This window comes from Corvus kubaryi, unplaced genomic scaffold (assembly GCF_017639235.1).
Source record: "Corvus kubaryi isolate FWS band 111438036 unplaced genomic scaffold, C.kubaryi_AGA036_p1.0 65401, whole genome shotgun sequence".
NCBI classification, from domain to species: Eukaryota; Metazoa; Chordata; class Aves; order Passeriformes; family Corvidae; genus Corvus; species Corvus kubaryi.
In genome coordinates, this window is record NW_024581977.1 from 131,031 (window position 1) to 145,372 (window position 14,342).

The 14,342-nt window shown below is 39.8% G+C and overlaps 1 protein-coding gene across 5 annotated transcripts in view; it reads right to left on the minus strand.

The window, feature by feature from the left end:
* Positions 1-6,757: 6,757 nt before the first annotated feature.
* LOC121673410 (BEN domain-containing protein 5) overlaps positions 6,758-14,342 on the minus strand; it is a 93,315-nt gene continuing 85,730 nt past the window's right edge. For all 5 annotated transcript variants that reach the window (XM_042046699.1, XM_042046696.1, XM_042046697.1 and 2 more), the window contains 2 exons: positions 10,767-10,980; positions 6,758-6,956 (listed from right to left, as the gene is read on the minus strand). In XM_042046699.1, coding sequence (XP_041902633.1) covers positions 6,796-6,956; positions 10,767-10,980 — 375 coding nt within the window. In that variant the 3' untranslated portion in view covers positions 6,758-6,795. The remainder of the gene's footprint in view (positions 6,957-10,766; positions 10,981-14,342) is intronic.

A 14,342-nucleotide genomic window follows, 5' to 3' on the forward strand; every position in this document is an offset into this window, starting at 1 on the left:
TTCAGAGCCCTGCTGACAATCTGCAAGGCAGGAATCATGAAACGCTCCCGTCTCATCCCTCTGAGGCAGACACAGAGGACAGACTCCCATTTGCAGAAGGAACAGCACTGAGAAAGGAAGACCAGGAAAACAGGCAGGGCTGGGCACCATCAGGAACATTATCAAGTTGTGGATTTACATGGCACAGACAGATTTACACCGAAAACCGGCACATCACATCTGTACACATACAGCTGTGTACATGCACCAGAGAGAGGTCCTTGGCTGCAGAAGAAAATGCTGATTTTGCTACTTGTTAAAGGTTAGATTCTGGGAACATTAAGAGTGATTGGACTTTTTTAATTAATAAAATTTCTCACTGATTGAAACCTTAAATGCCAGTTAAAACTTCTTGGGATTTTGCTGTTCAGCTACTGACTTCACCTAACCTGCACATACTCTGTGGGAAAGGGGAAAAGGCCTATGTGACCCCTCCACAACCTCTTCCTTGGCTTCCTGCACCATCAGACTTAGGATACTCCTCCATATTAGGCTGGATGAGTGAATCTCAGCTACTCTGTAAGTTCAGGAAAGCCACAGAGTGGAAGTTTCACATATTCACCAGTGTGGCAATAAACAACCTTTGTTGGATGAGCTGCATTAGGGGACAATACCTAAAAAGAAGCCAACCCTCGAGGCTGTCCTTCCCAAGGGTGGCTCCTTGCATTGTCCTCCAAAGCAGAGATGATCCTACAACAGCACCTTCAGCCTTGTTTAACCCCAAATTCCACACGCTTGATTGCTTATTCCTGTAAGGATCTACAGCAAAAAGCAGAAATGGGTCCTGGAAGATGAAAGTGCCCTTGCAAACGCAAAGAAACCAACGAGTGTCAAAGAATTTTAATATAAAGTGCAGGGAAAAAAAAGCAAAATCCTACTTCACAGAGTTTTAGTTTTTCATAAGCTAAGACTCTTAATGAAATGAAAACACAGAACATTAACTTGGAAGCAATGCTTTGACCCATCCACCTCCCATCCTACACATTTTGAGAATTATTCTCTAAAGATACTTCCATAAATCCTGCAGAGGCCTCTGTAAGGAAAGGTAAAACCATAGTTCATCTGGCTCACAAATCCAAAATGTCCAAATGGACTATTTTCAAGCATCAGTGGCTTAATACCCCAACTTAAACATGGAGAAAGATATCTCCCAGAACACTGATACCCGGTTAATGCAAGAAAAACGGGAAACACATGAAAGTACATTTTTTTTTAACTAAACTACAATTCAGTAAGATTTACATAAACATTTGGGCAGACATTAAAGATATATTTGAGTATGAAAGAATGTGAAATTCCCACGGAAGCTTTTTCATCTGAGTCTCCTGCAGAAGGGGCTGGTACCAGTGTGATATGGCACTATCAAGGCACATTCCCTCTGCTGCTGTCCCAGGACATCGCTCACCAAAGGGTGTTCACAGCCAATTCTGATAATCAGCCTGTCCCGTGAAACCTGCACCCCTCTCCACTCCAAAAGCATGAAAGCTCATGCCAACTATAAAGGATACACAAGCACCAACACACATCGTTTCTTATCTTCTATTTCGCAGAACTTTCAGCAATTATTACACTACAGTAAAAGCTAAGTCACCCCCAGCCTACCCCTCTCTTGGGTTGTTCAGGAAATTTTCTGCAACTCTTTAATTTCAAATCACCAAAGACCAAAATTCAGCATGACAGTAGGTAGCCTGATGCAATAAACATACATATCCATAAAGACTTTAGTTCCATTAAGGCTTTACTACCAATAAACAAGGAACATAAAGTTGATATTCTGCTAAATGTGGAGGAAACAATTTCCTTTGTAGGAAGAAGTTTTCTAGCCAGAAGGCAGCACAGAAAAAAATCCTTCAGGCTCAGCTTCTTCCTCCCCTCCCAGACTCACTTTCACCTTTGTTCTGATCCAGCCATAATATAACTTCATCTGATGCCATAAGTGAGGTATTTTCTTCTTTATAGTAAACAAATGATCTCACAGCCACAGGACCATGATTTCACTGCAGGACAAGGGGGCATCTGACGCACGGAATGGAAGTTATTGTTCAAACATAAACAGGAGAAATAATTGTAAAACAAATGAACAACCACATAAATTAATTCCTTTTTGAATCACTGTTCCTGTTTTCCAAGTCCAAATGATTCTCTTTTCCTGTTTAGGAACCCTGAGGGGATGAAAAAATATCCAAGATGGTGAAATTAAAAATTAGCTATTGAGCATGAAACATGCAATGATTGCACTTCATAACACTTTTATTGCCTCGGTGTTGTATGAATCACTTCAGAGTTCCACACTGTTATGATGAAAAAAATGACACCAATAAAGTCAGAGCAATTGATGTTATGACTTCATCAATCCGAGACTAAAGGCACACACAGAATCACAAATATTTCCAAGAGTATGGAGAAAGCTGCCACCTCATTCTGAGGAAGCACAAGTTGTGTCTGTCTCTTTCACAAGACTGGTTATTCTCATGTCAAAAAGATGGAATATTGAAATAATCCTTAGTACAGCTCCATGTGACACAACCTTGCTTTCCCTTTCTGAAACCAGCCAGATTTGGTGTTCTGAAGAGCTATGAACACAGCTAACACACAGTGAAGCTACAGCTAATACACAATGTTCCCAGCTCACACAATTCTCACTCCTCTGAGGGTCTGCATCAAGATTGTATCATTTTAACAATGACCTGCACTTAGCTTTAATTTTTTAACAGTCTATAGATTCTGGAAGTAGGAAGTAGAATTATCTTCACAATTTCACTAAATCCCAAAAAATTCAATTTATTGCTACTTAAAACTTTCAAGAGGACAATAATCTCTGCTTAAGACAACAAAGCGGCATCACAGTAATCTCTCAGATACAACATCAAAGGTAGGGTGCAAAGAAGTGACCTCCCACAGGGAGAATGCACCTGCTTTTGACAGCCAACAACAGCTAGCCAACGCAGCCTTGAATTCCTACTTAGAGTTCAACTTTGACATAACTATTTTACTATTTAAAAAAAACCCTCCCATCTCTATAAAGCATCAGGAAATCCAAATCTGTTCTGGAACAGCAGAAACTAACAATCTTTCCCCCTCTCTAATAAATACAAGCTTTCTTTTTTGAATTGAGTGGCCAGACTTCCTGACTCAGGTATTAAAGTCCTTGGTAGGATTCTTTCCTTTAACACAACAGCTCACATCCCTTACAAAATCACTGATAGAAAATAAAGCCCTTTTTGTTAACACTAATCTTGCTTCCTTGCAAGTGTGCCAGAGGCACTTTAATATGGATCAGATCATGAATATCACAAATTACAGCAGCAATGTGTGGCAACAGAAGATCAGATTATTCATATAACAGTAATACCTCCTTCCTGCTTTGATTAAAAAAAGAGTAAACAGTCACTTCCTCTTAAATCTGTGTCTTTCTGATCCTTAGAAATCCAGGTTTACAGTATGAGGTAATTGCACAGCACAGACCTTAGAATGACGAACGAGGGGTATTACAGGGTGTAATAAAACCTACTTCATTTTCTGCCAAAACTCCCTCCTGTTTCTCATGAGGTACATGTATGAAGTTACCCTAGAGTAGGAAGAAGTCAGTAGGGACTATTTTCTATAAAGTTTCCTATGGGAGATTCACAGCAGATGCAATATGAACAAAGCAAACTATGTACAGGCAGGCACGATTATGGAAGAATTAATGTACCAACAAGAACAGCCCTGGCCATAAATGCAGTGTAGGAAAATGAAATGAAACTCACAGTTAATTTATACATCAGTATTGCAACGCAGAAAAGCACACCCCATTAAAGTTCCTATTTTTCTTGGGCATTGCTGGAACACGTAACTGCAGCCTATTTCCCTCCTTCAAACATAGGGAAGCAATTGTACAACCTTGATACCGGCTCATGGGGAGGGAAATGAGTAATGACCAAATAGAAGTATAAAATGTTATTCGCACTCCCATTACCCTCCGCAGAGCCCCCAGCACGCTGCCACATAACCACAATGTGCAAAAATTGCTTATTCTTAGCAAAAACTTATTTCCAGTATCCAAAGATTTAATTCAAGTTGTAATATAATAAAGAGGTGTTCTGCCTTTAATATGTCCTATTCCTTTAACGTGACTCAACAAAGTTTCAAGTGACACATTAAATGCCACTTGTCCAGTCCAATGGACACATTTCTTAGCCCCCATTGGCACTACATTTCAAAGGGAACTGAACTTTTTTGTGCCACCGAAATGCCCGTATTGAACTCAAATAGAAACTAACCTGAGCTGATGAAATCTCCAGGAAAAAACTTATTGAAGCCTTCCAAGACACCTTGCCCAAGGACAACATTTAAATTCTTCAGCAAAATGCAGTATTAACATCTGATGGGACGAGCATGTCAAGGAGCCTTACAAAGGTGATGCTGGTTTTGCAGAAAGAATTAACACCTCTGATTTTTGGGACCAGGCTGGAGTGCTAACTCCAATTAAATTCTAATCTGCTTTTTCCAGGTTTCATAAAATGCTGTCTCAAATAGGCTTATCTTCTAAGTAGTACAGCGTGATCTTCTCATTAAAGAATCTGTTACAATGGAAACACATTAGTACTAAAGCCATAAAAGACTGAGGAAATTATGGACATTCTCCCCAAAATAGTGGGTTGCCTTAGTATCACTTAAAAAGAACCCCCTGTACATTCACAAGCCTGCTTGAGAAGTGGGAACTTGCTGTTTAAATGTTTCTTCAGTGTTATCTCTGTTTTGTTCTTTTTAATTAATAAAAGGATACATGCATTGACATTTTAAACACTAATTTGCTATTTAGCATCCCAAATTGGGAAGCATAAACATTTATGCACTTCATTAAACACTACCTAAGAACACTTTTGATATTAGCAGGAGACAAGGGAGGCTGTTCAAAGAAACTTCAGGGCACACATAAGACACTGATAAAAGACGCTCCTGCTCCTTCCCTCCCTCACCAGGAAAGCTTGGGCTCCATCCTATGGGAAGCAGCTGTTGTGAAATGGACCCTGGAAATCACTGGGATCTGACACACCTGTGCAATCACAAATGCAGGGTTAAGGGAAGGGACAGGAATGTGGTGAAAGTGGGTGTTCCTGTTTGGCAGTGCAGCATTAGGCTGGTGCAAGGCAACTGTGAAAGTGGACTTTAGAAAGCATAAAGAAAACACACCCTGAGTTAAGATATTATTTACATACAGGTGACGTACAGGAAGAAACAACCCGGTGTTTTTCTCATCTCTTCCAAGAGAGGCATGGCAGTTCTAGCACACTTCCTCCTCCCCCCTCCTCTTCTTCTTCACCCACCCCAGCCCTTTAAAGAATTATGGAACCATTTAGGTTAGAAAATACCTTTAAGATCATCAAGTCCAGCCATTCACCCAGCACTGCCAATTCCACCACTAAACCACATCCCCAAGTGCCACATCTACACATCATTTAAATACTTCCAGGCATGGCGAGTCCACCCCAGCTGCCTGTTCCTTTCCAAACTATCTACATTTACAGGACACTGAAAGAGGCTTCATGTCAGGGTGAACCAGTGCTACAGGATGGTCAGAAGAAATAGGATGTCTTTCAAAGCTACAGGAAACAGAATTGCAGTGGTAGAAAAGAAACAAATCCTGACACTCAGGAACAGGCAGCCTGAAAGGCAGATAATGGCATCTGTGAGCACAGAATAAATGGAAGGTTAATCAAGATCAATAATATAACAAACGCTCAAAATTCATCAACCCAGACCTCAAGTTATCTCTAAATCCTTCATGAAGAGAGACTTCAGGTTATTTTGTTTCACTTACAGACAATAAGGTATAGTTCAGATGACGAATTATTTCTAAAAACTTTTCATCGCAAGTCTAACTTCAATGTAGAAAATTATTTTTATTTGTAATTAAAATTTGTGCTAAAAGTGTCTATTGTTAAATTATGGACTCAGACAAAATGGTACTAAATTTTCTACTGTACATAATCTTGCCATAGCATGGCAATTTTAAAATTGTTTGAAAATACAAATACACTAAAAAGATAGTATTTCAAGAACAATAGTATGGACACACTGAAGAGCTTTGTACCACAACCAGAAATCTGAAGTGTCTTGGTCCCTGAAAAAGAACTGCTTTTAGACGTATTTATTAAAATGAATTATGATGATTTTACAAATTACAGCTTTGGGTTCTTTGTTGTTTATTGGTTGATTTGTTTTCTTTTTAAACTGTGATGGTAAGAATGATCTACCTACAAGATAATTGAAAAAGAAACGTTCTTTGTGTATTTTTGATCAAATATATTGTTAGAGATCAAAACAAAGATTTATAAAAACAAACAATTGAAACTTCAGAAAAAACACTTTGTAAAATACAATAAAACCCTTTTCAATAGCAAAGTGGATTTTGTACAGTTCTTCCTTCTAAGCAGATGTTTTACTGCAGCTCAGATCCACTAACTCCAGTAAAACTCAACGTAGGGCAAATGTGTCGGTGTCCGCAGAATCACAACCTATGTACAGCCGCAGGTACCAAACTGCAACTTGCTGGAGAAACCTTGGAAACTTCAGTTTTCATTGTGAGTGAACTTACAATATATCTTACATTACTTAAAAGCAGTTTACACCATGACAGAGCTGCTCAAAAAACGCATCAGTTATAGGAAGAGAGCAACGCTTCAAGTCAGCTTCTCCCATCAGCAAAAATGCCACACAAATCAAAAAACAACACTTAGGTAAAACACTAAGACTTTATTAAAAATCCAAAATTTATTGCAAATTGTACTTTGCAATTTCCCTCCTTTCTTCATTTTTACATGATTTATTGATATCCATGATTTTTTCACAGATGTACTTGTTGACTTTGGAGAGTCTCTGTGCAATTTCAGTTTCATCCACAGTTTCTTGTGCTATTCTATCATACAAACATTCTGGGGAGAGAAAAGAAGGAAAGAGTCATTAGGATATTTTTAGAAAACAATATAGCCCTGAGTTGGGCTAACTACTCAAGAGACAGCAGTGAGTAAGCACTGTGTATATTTGTTGCAAGACAAGAGCAGCTTTCTTTGATTCACCGGCTATCTTGTTAAAGTCAAGATTTGTCACCAGGCTTGAATCAGTGGCATGACCAACTTCCAGTTATGCTGTGACTACATTAATAGGCTTCCCATACAGAAACAAGGCTAAACCCAACCTTTTACAGTGCCAGTCTTGCCTGCCTGACTCCTGCATTTGTCTGAATCTCCACAGCAGGTTTAGTCTCTTCCCAGGTGGACTGTCTCACCAGAGCTGTGTGCACAGTCACTCCCACCTGCACCCCTTCCAGAGGGTATGGAAATGATAATGCTTAGGAAGAGAAGCAGTAACCAGCAGGAGAACACTTTAACCCATTTATTTCATTTTTTACATCTCTTCCACATTCGTTAATGTCCGTGTCTTTATCAGCTGCCCTGTCCCTGGGCATATTTCACTTTTACTAGCGGATTATTCAGGACAATAGCCATCTCCTTGCATGTTTGAACAATAAATACACTTTGTGAAATACACGTTATCTGGAATACAAAAAGCAAGTGATAGCACTGCAAAAGCCATGTGGGCAGTGAAAGCTGAGATAATTTTTCTTCCCAGATGGGTAGTTTGGTGCCAGAATGCTGCAGAGGTCACTGAAATCTGAAGTGGTGCAACACACACAACTCCTTAGTGACAAGAGGTTTGGGGTTTTTTGGTTTTCATGAACAGACCGATGTATTTTGTTGTGTAGCCTTCCCAGACTGGTTAAACAAACTCTGTTCTGCTCTGCCTAGTGATCTATTCCATTAGCTGTTTATTGCTTCACATACAGAAAGCCATAGAGATTATTGCTTAATTAACATGGTTTACAACATTTCTAATGCACCATATTAAAAAGTTATGAAAATTAAGTACTATGCATGCTTTGTAGTTCATTTGGAAACCTCTGAGAAGTTTTATAAAAGGTTATTTTGCATTAACAAGGTTTATAACAGTGCACATCCATCATACTTTTTATCATTTCTTTATTACATACTACACAGTGGGGATTTTAAAGAAGCTATAGAGATATCAGACACATTAAGAGCTAATGTTGTCGTTCAAAAATCTATTTTAAATAAGTTAGTCTGTGTCCACAGAATGATGAGAACATCTAAAGCAATGTGAATTTTATGTTGTAAGACGTACTGAATACAAAATAAATGAAATTAACCAGCATGCAGCCTGATAGCTGAAATGCTGATCAGCAGTAAACTATGATTAGAAATACGACACCTAAGAAGAGGCACATCACTGAGAGCCTGAAGAAAGCCAATGTGTTTGCAGGACATAAGCTGGCCCTACAGCAGTGTCAGGAACACTCCCAGGCAGATACACCCAGTAAGGTGAACTCCCAATGAAAGACTGTGTTGCTCATTTAGCCACAAAGTCAAGCAAAGAATCACTTGACAGCACTCATTCAAAAGCTGTAATTTTAAAAGTCCATGGGACCCAGACAGATCCTTGCCCACAGTTTTTCCTCTCCATCTCTTCCAATTTCTGTGATGGGGGTGCAGAAATAGTAGTTTATTACTTGCATAAGGATACTGGCTTAGGGCTTCAAAGAGTACTTTGGGGGTTCTGCTCCTTTGTCTTTTGGCTTTACAGGAGCACACAGGCATCCCTTTGTACTGCTAAATACCAAAGATTCAAGTAGACCTCAAAGGCTAACCAGGAGCTTCACTACTTTTTGTGATGCCTGATCCAAATCATTTGAAAACTCCCTCATATTTCACCTATTTGTCCCCTTGCTGGTCATTGTTTTGTTTTGCTTTGCTTTCTCCATCACGGGGCAAGACCTGCTAACACTGACGCAAATGCAAAGGACGTGACAACATGGAAAATCATGGTTATGAGCTACGCTGTCCCACTGCTATGGGCAGCCTGACACCTGCAACACTGGCCGTGCAGTTTAACTGGTTCAAGAGGAGACTGTACAGGCTGGAGTCTAACAAAGGGGAGTCAGAGACAAGGTGAAAGAAACACTAAAAAGAGGAACATGGAAAACCAGGGCATGTAACAGTGGAATTCAAATGAGGGTTGAGGCTGGAACCAGAAGTATGACAGAAAACACAGAAAAATGAGGCAATAGGGAAGGGCTGAATTGCTGGTGAGTGTAAAGGTATGGAAGAGAAGAAAGGGAAGGGCCCCATCTGCCTCTCACCATGTACCTGTTGGAGCAGACGTCCAAACTCACTGTAGTCAAAACAAGGGAAATTTGAAGAAAGCTGTCATCTAAATGGCTCAAGCAACACAGAATAGCCCTGACAGAAGTAGAAGAGGAAATTCTCACAGAAGCAACCTCGCCAGCAGTGCTGAGGAGCAAGAGCCTCCAGGAGGGAAACTGGAAACCACTTTGCAATGGGCCAGTGGAAAATAACCCCTGTTTGCTGCGTGCTTGTAAGCGCACACCAGGGCAACCAATTCTGCTTCCCATCTGGAGCTGACAAGGGGAGCCACCGCCACAGAGTGGATTCCTTATGTGGCCAGTACATCATTACTCAGCTACATGTGTAAGGATTGTACCAAAGGCCCCAGACAGAACTAGAAAATCAGCATGGAACAGCTTCCACATCCACATATAACCTTGAAGCAGATTAGTAAAAAAAACCCATGTATTTTACTCATTTCTTATAAACTAAGAAAGATGACAGTACGGAGATAAGTTTCCAACTTTTCCCCACACAACACAGACACAGACACACGCACACACTCAGAGGAATCGTATTTCTTACTCCAAACATGGTACTTTCATGGCAGATTACAACGCCTCTTTATGAGTTCACAGTTAAGAGCAACTAAGAACAGGAAATGCAGAATAATGAAGCTCTACCAAATGGGGAGATTTCTTTCAACCCTACTACAATTTAGTATGGACACAAAACCTAAAAATCCAATTTCAGTATGTATTCCATGAGGAACCAACTCAGTTCTGACTTAAAAAGAAGCCTGAAATACCAAGAGAGACAGAAATGATGCAACACAGGCATGATGATACAAAGGGACTGAAATTCACCATTCAGTTTAAATAAAGGAGAAGGCTTTCTCTTTCTCAAGGTACTACACACATGGACTCAGGCTTGCAGTTACTGAAAGTGTCATTGCAATTTTCCCTACCAGATGAGGTCAGCGATTTACACCTCCTGTCCAAATTCCAAATCAAGTGCAACAATTAATTTTTACTATTTCCATTTTCTCCACTTAAAAGGGTAAAACTATTCTTTCTTGCCTTTGAAGGTATGCATATTTTTATAGTCACAGCTATAATGGTTTCTGTGCCTCATGCCAGAGCTGGTTATGTTCTGGATGAAAGAATGTGGTAAAGCTACTCTCAGTCTTGTTTAAAGGAATATATGCACTTTAAAAAAATCATCATGTTTATAAATGAATTCTAGAACAACATGTTGTTCTCCAGGCTCAGAGTCCTACCCTGCAAGTGGTCTAAAGTGATCATCTTCTCAAACCTTACTGAAGTCAATGTACAACTCTTCAGCTGTGGAGGCCTGCACTGTGCACAGCTATTGCAATGTGTTTTACTGTTCCTGGGTACGTATGCACTTCACAATGCAATAGCAATCTGAATTACAGTTTTTAATCAGTTAATTTTAAATGAGCTGAAAAGAAGCATCTTTCAACTCGGTGATTAATGGTTAAACTCCAAAGCAGGAAGCAAAAGTTTTCAAATAACCTACCTCTGACAATGCTTAATTTGTGAGGTGAGAGAGGTGGCTTGGGAACGGCATCTTTCTTTTTTTTGGTTGCAACTCCTGTGACACTTCTGTTCTTGAGAACATCTGTTCCCCAAATCATAACCGCTAGATTTTTTGTATACTTTGAATCTCCTTGTGTTACTTGCAGCTGGTGCCATTTCTCCTCATCTACCCAAATTCCACTGCCAAGATGGACCTAGAAGGTAGTAATAATAACAACTTATCTATGGTATGTAGCACACAACAGTATCCAAGTGCTGTAGGAACATTAATATTAGGAACTAAAATAACAGTAATTAGGGCTGAACAAATCCATTTTGCCTAACTCTGAAAGTTCTCCAACTTTGTGGGTCAAGGAGTTCAAGTCAACCTCAATATATATTTCCTTTTAGTAATCTCTACTTTTCCCCCCCACATAACCTCTCTCCTGAAAGACTGTGGTCAGGAACAGAGATTGAAGAAGGAAACGGTGAACACATTCAGTATTATAAATTTATGCACAGCATATAAACCAAGCAGTTGCACCAGCCTAATTCAGGAGCAAGATGAAACGCTTCCCCTTGGCTAAAACAGACTTTACCCAAAGCATATTCCGGAGGCAGTAGAGAGGGAATTACTCCCTAAGTTGTATTCTGTACCTGTTGGCAAAACCCAGCCTGATTGTTTGAAGTAACTGGAAGGGAAGAAAGGCTTTTGAGAGCTCCAATTTCAATATAAGTCAGGAGAGTTTGGAAGCTTTGTAAAACTTCCAATTCTAACACAAAGTGTGTCTATCATGTACAATCAACGTACCACATGAATACTGCTTTGTGGTTAGGCAATGACCCATTGCAGCAACATCATAAACCTTCCATTATCCAAGCAATGGGAAGTCGAGGTATTTCACTGAAGTAGTAAAGCAGGATAATATGGGTACTGGGAAATGCAGTGTGAAGCCATTGGAGTCTCCAAAAGGAAGATGCTCAAGTCCAGTTTTGCTTATTAGTCTTGACTGTGCTGGCTTGTCTCCCACAGGGCTACCCCTATGTCTCTACCCCAAGATTCCCAGTGCTCCAGTCTTAAGCCAAATGCAGGACAAGAATCCGAGCACCATCCTAAGGCTGCCACTACGTGTTTGAGCTGATAGTCCTCACGCTCAGGACACCTTCAAGCAACAGCAAGGACGTAACTCTACAAGTAACCAGCACAACTCTGACACCAGAGCAACCAGAATGCACACGCTGGCCCTGTGCCCTGCATGGAACCACAAATGCTTTGTACCCTGTATGTCTGTGCTCCAGTTTCTGGAGTACAGTGCAGACTCCTGAACTACCTCTGCACACAGCAAGCTTTGTTCACGTGGTGATGAACTTCATTCAGTGGGACACACACTTTCTCATCATCATAACAAGCTAAGGTGTGACCTGCACCTCCCAACTGCTGATCAGAGCTCACTGCACTTACCTTCAGACCTTCAGACAATCTGGACAAGCGCAACATACCAAGCAGATCTATCAGTCGGACTGCTACATATCCAAATTTTACCTTTGATTAGATCTGGTCCAGTGGGGGGGTCTTTCTGTAACATTAACACTTACAAAAAACTTTCTGCCCCCTTATGGTTAAAAAAAAATCCCATCAACAAAATCCCATGGCAAAACTGCATCAGAAGGCTCTGTTTGCCTAAACTGTTGTGCCCTTAGTTTTCTGTGGTTTTACTCATTTCATCTGGCTTTACATAAACTCTCCCATACAAATCTGAGCAGTATCACTGAAGTCCCATTAAATGCAATGAAAATTGGACAAAGCTACTGTAAAATTTTATATACCCATAATTTTACTGCCTGTATTCAACTGAATACCATTTTTCCTTTAAATGGAAACCTGCTTTAATTATTAACGAGGACTATAACCTCAAGAAATTTTTTATTACAACGGCATCCTTCAAAAGCAACTAGATGTTTAAAAACTTAAATAGAGTAATATGAATGGTTTGGCTACAAGCTATGTTATAAAAAAAAATTAAAACTCCACCTTCCTTAAGGCATAAAACCATACAGCAAGCTGCCTCTCCTGCAGAATCTTCTACACTAAAGGGATTCTAAGAAGCTTTTCACAGGTCTGCATGGACAGAAATTAAACTAGTAATAACCACAATACAAACACTCCTTTTTTTTTCCCTTTTTCTCTGTTGTTGAGCCTCTTCATAAATGATTTTAAAAAGGCACGCTCTTTTGGTGCTTTCTACATATTTTGTAAAGCAACTTCAATCAGGAGTGAGCAGTCTGTACTCAGGAACTAACCACAGTACATTTTTTAATTCAGTTATTTCTGGTTAGATCTTGGTAAAGTTTTCAGGGAAAATGTCTGAAAGTTACCTAGAAAATCACTAAGATTAGGAATGTTGTGACATATCAAGTTTTGGGTGTCTGTATTACGTCAGTTGTAGAGACAGTTGTATTTGATCAAAAATCTGATTCCCCTCTGCCAAAATTAGGGTTTGCCTTTGCCAAAGATTATTTAGTCTCTTAAGATACTACATTATTCATTAGCTTGAAGTTACTCAAAAGAAAAGAACAGGTTACAGGAAGTATTTTTAATATTTATGCTTCAGACAGATCATCTCTTCTTTTAACATGCGCCATTTATTAAAAAAGCAATTGCTGGTATGAAACACCTATGGCAACAGCAACTATGTGACAGACAGCCACAGCCACAGCAATCTTACGTCTCCCTTTTTCTATTTCTAGCGCTGTTATGGTGCAGAATTCAATCTGCCCGTGTCTCAGTTTACCTCTCTACAACAGGCCCAGCACTGTTTCCTATCAGTCCCAAAGCTCTGGGAAGCTCACTGTACTCCACACTCAGAAGACATTCCCTTCTTGCTGAAGAGCTGCCCCATGAGCCAGACTCTTGTCTTGATGAAATCAATGGGAAATTTACTCCCAATTTCAGCAACTGCAGATCAACCTTCAAGCACAATGCAGCAGAGACAGCAGCGAATTCAAAGCAACGCGCAGCAGCGTGGCTGTGCTAACATCTGCAATAGATCTAAAACGTGGCTCAGAAGATGAACTCTGGGCTTTTTTTCTTTTTTTTCCCCCTCTTCTTTCTTTTCTTTAAATGAATGCCATAGGCTCTTTCTCAGTAACTCAGTTTTCCCTCTGGAGGGAAGAGATTTATCTGCTTTGAAAGAATCCTACTAAGATCAAATCTGGTGCCACAAAGGGTAAGATTTGTAAAAAAGTATTTCAACTACTCTAGTGGTGCATATCAATAAAGGAATACTGAAATAAAGCCATAAATAAGGAAAACTGAAGAAAACTACCCTCCAACACTCCAAATACATTGTTAGTTCACATTTCTGGCATCTGAGCTGGCTGTAGCCCCAGTAAATAGGCCAACCAAGAACCAAAATTACAAAAAGAAAATTAAAGAGATACTAATATCTGTAAAGACAGAGAAAACTTCAGCAAAAGAAGTGCCAAGAAGCTGACAGATGAAAAAAGGGTACAGGAAAAGCTGTATACAACTACTAAAGGATGTGCCCTATCCCACAGACCTTAAGTGGAAGAGAAG